Consider the following 2,242-nt stretch of genomic DNA (forward strand, 5'->3'; position numbering starts at 1 on the left):
ACTATGAACTCGATGTGTACATCAATTTTTCATCAAAATTTCATCGTCCCCCCCTGCACAACCACAATTCCTCTTGAATTTGATGGAAACAATATTGATGATAGATTCAAACGAGGGGCTAGTTTGAAAAATCACTGCCCAAATTCACAAAAAAAAATGATTATTAATGTTCTCAAAAGAAAATGAAATAGAATAGAAGATCAAACTTTCAATTTTTCTTTAGATTACAGCTACGTAGGTACATTACATTGAAAAGTAACTTTTTCTCAGAGAGCAAGAGCACAATACATAGGTAAATATTAAATCTATATTTTCAATGAAATAAAAAATGAACTTGTGTAGGTAGGTACTTCATATTTTTATTCGTGAATAAAACATTTTGAATTTCTGACATCTACATGAGTCGACAAATAATGATTAAAATTAAAATTTGAAAATTCATTAACGTAAACTATGTACGTCCTACGTTTAATTCCTTAAAGTGAGATTTTTTTGTTGTACTCGGCAACAGCACTTTCATTCGACAGGAGCAACAGGTGGAATGCCCAACTTCAGCACGTACGACCTTTCCCCTTGGAGTTACGCCAACCACAGCGGCTGTCACATCATTCTCACGGCATACCAAACCATGCGATGAACTTGAATTTATCGTTAAATTCCCATCACCATTTTCGCAAGGTCCGCCCTTACTGCCATCCCCAACAGATAAAGTAAATGAAATAGACACTTCAGATTTTAAAAAAAGTACCTAGGTAAGTACACGGAAAAAAATTAATTTAAATATTTCTAATTACCAACCTTTCGCATTTAATATCCTTTACAGATTGATAATACTGTTCACCATCTACTTCCATTTGAACGATATAAACGAATTCTCCCTGTTTGGTTATTGCCCCTTGTGGTTGCCACATGCGTTTCTATACGTTTAAAAATCACAAATCCACTTCAATGATTGGATTAAGTATGCAAATATAGGTACCTACTATTTTGATCCTAGGACTATTTTTAACGAAATGTAGATAGATATGTACATATCTTCTTTCTCTCTTTTTTTTTACTCACAATAATCTTGCACAATGGGGTAAACTCATCGTTTTGATCGTTTTGAAGATTTGTCTCGTCCATTAGCTTAATCTGAACATGATAAATAACAACAACATACATTTTGGTAAGTAATTAAAATGAAATAACACGTATAGAAAACGGTTGATGAAAATTTCAGAACCTTACCCCTCTTCCAAGCAGCATTTCTTTTTTTATTGAGTTATTCCTAATCAATTTTTCCATGTATGCACTGTAGGTACGCATGAAAAAAAAAACGAAAAAATTTTCAATAAATTCAGCAATTTAAAACAAGTTAACATAACTTGGAAATTTTCTGCTCAAAGTACGCAGTCAACAAACCTGGGATAAGTTGTAAAATATTCACAGTTTGAAAAATGGTGGTCGCATGCCTCAATTTGTGCTTGATTTGGTAAGGGAATTTTAATTTCAGAATCGATGCTCATAGATGACGATAAGGCGACCTGAAATAAAAACTGTAGTTAATAAGCTTCAATTCAAATTTTAAAATCAAACGAACTATATTAGGTATGGTATACCTATCTAATAACAACTCACCAATAAAAATACTGACACGCATTTGGCAACATTGAGCACACATTTAGGCAACATTTTACTCAAAATTGAGTCTATCAAATAATAAAGAATAAAACACCGAATTTGAATAAGTATCTAAGTTTTAAGTAGGTAATCCGAAATTGAACGGTCGGGACAATTTAATTACCATCCACTCGTAGCACACCACGCAACTGGAAAAATTATCTAATCGGTAATGAAATTTATACATAGTGGAGAGGAAATTCACCATCACGTAATTGAAATCGTCATTCAGGGCAGAGAGATATTACAGGAAAGCAAGCGTAGGTAGATACGGTATCAGGTACCTATGTTCTGAAAACGGAAACGTGAAAAATCATAAAAATTCTGAAAAATTTCCAGCGCAATGTACTTATATGGTTGATTTTGATGCATCTCGTGAAGATACGACGACGCTATTAATCGTAAACATATTACCTACCTATATATGCATCTAAATATTGGTGTTTTCCATTACAAATTCAAGTTTACAGGTGTCATTTCAATGTTTCATCATGATCTTTTTACGTAATAAATAAAAACTGACGTAGGTAAGTAGGTGGGATGAAATTCTCCTTAATCGTGGATTACATATTTCAATTTT

General features: G+C 32.8%; 1 protein-coding gene across 1 annotated transcript; it reads right to left on the bottom strand.

The window, feature by feature from the left end:
* Positions 1 to 334: 334 nt before the first annotated feature.
* Positions 335 to 1,838, bottom strand: LOC135848040 (uncharacterized). Its single transcript, XM_065367815.1, has 6 exons — positions 1,621 to 1,838; positions 1,405 to 1,526; positions 1,231 to 1,294; positions 1,063 to 1,134; positions 799 to 917; positions 335 to 689 (listed from the first exon to the last, which is right to left on the bottom strand). Exons 1-6 carry the CDS (start codon positions 1,672 to 1,674, stop codon positions 452 to 454), a joined length of 669 nt encoding a protein of 222 aa, XP_065223887.1. The 5' UTR covers positions 1,675 to 1,838; the 3' UTR covers positions 335 to 451.
* Between the last annotated feature and the right edge of the window lie 404 nt (positions 1,839 to 2,242).

This window comes from Planococcus citri, chromosome 5 (genome assembly GCF_950023065.1).
Source record: "Planococcus citri chromosome 5, ihPlaCitr1.1, whole genome shotgun sequence".
Taxonomy (NCBI): domain Eukaryota; kingdom Metazoa; phylum Arthropoda; class Insecta; order Hemiptera; family Pseudococcidae; genus Planococcus; species Planococcus citri.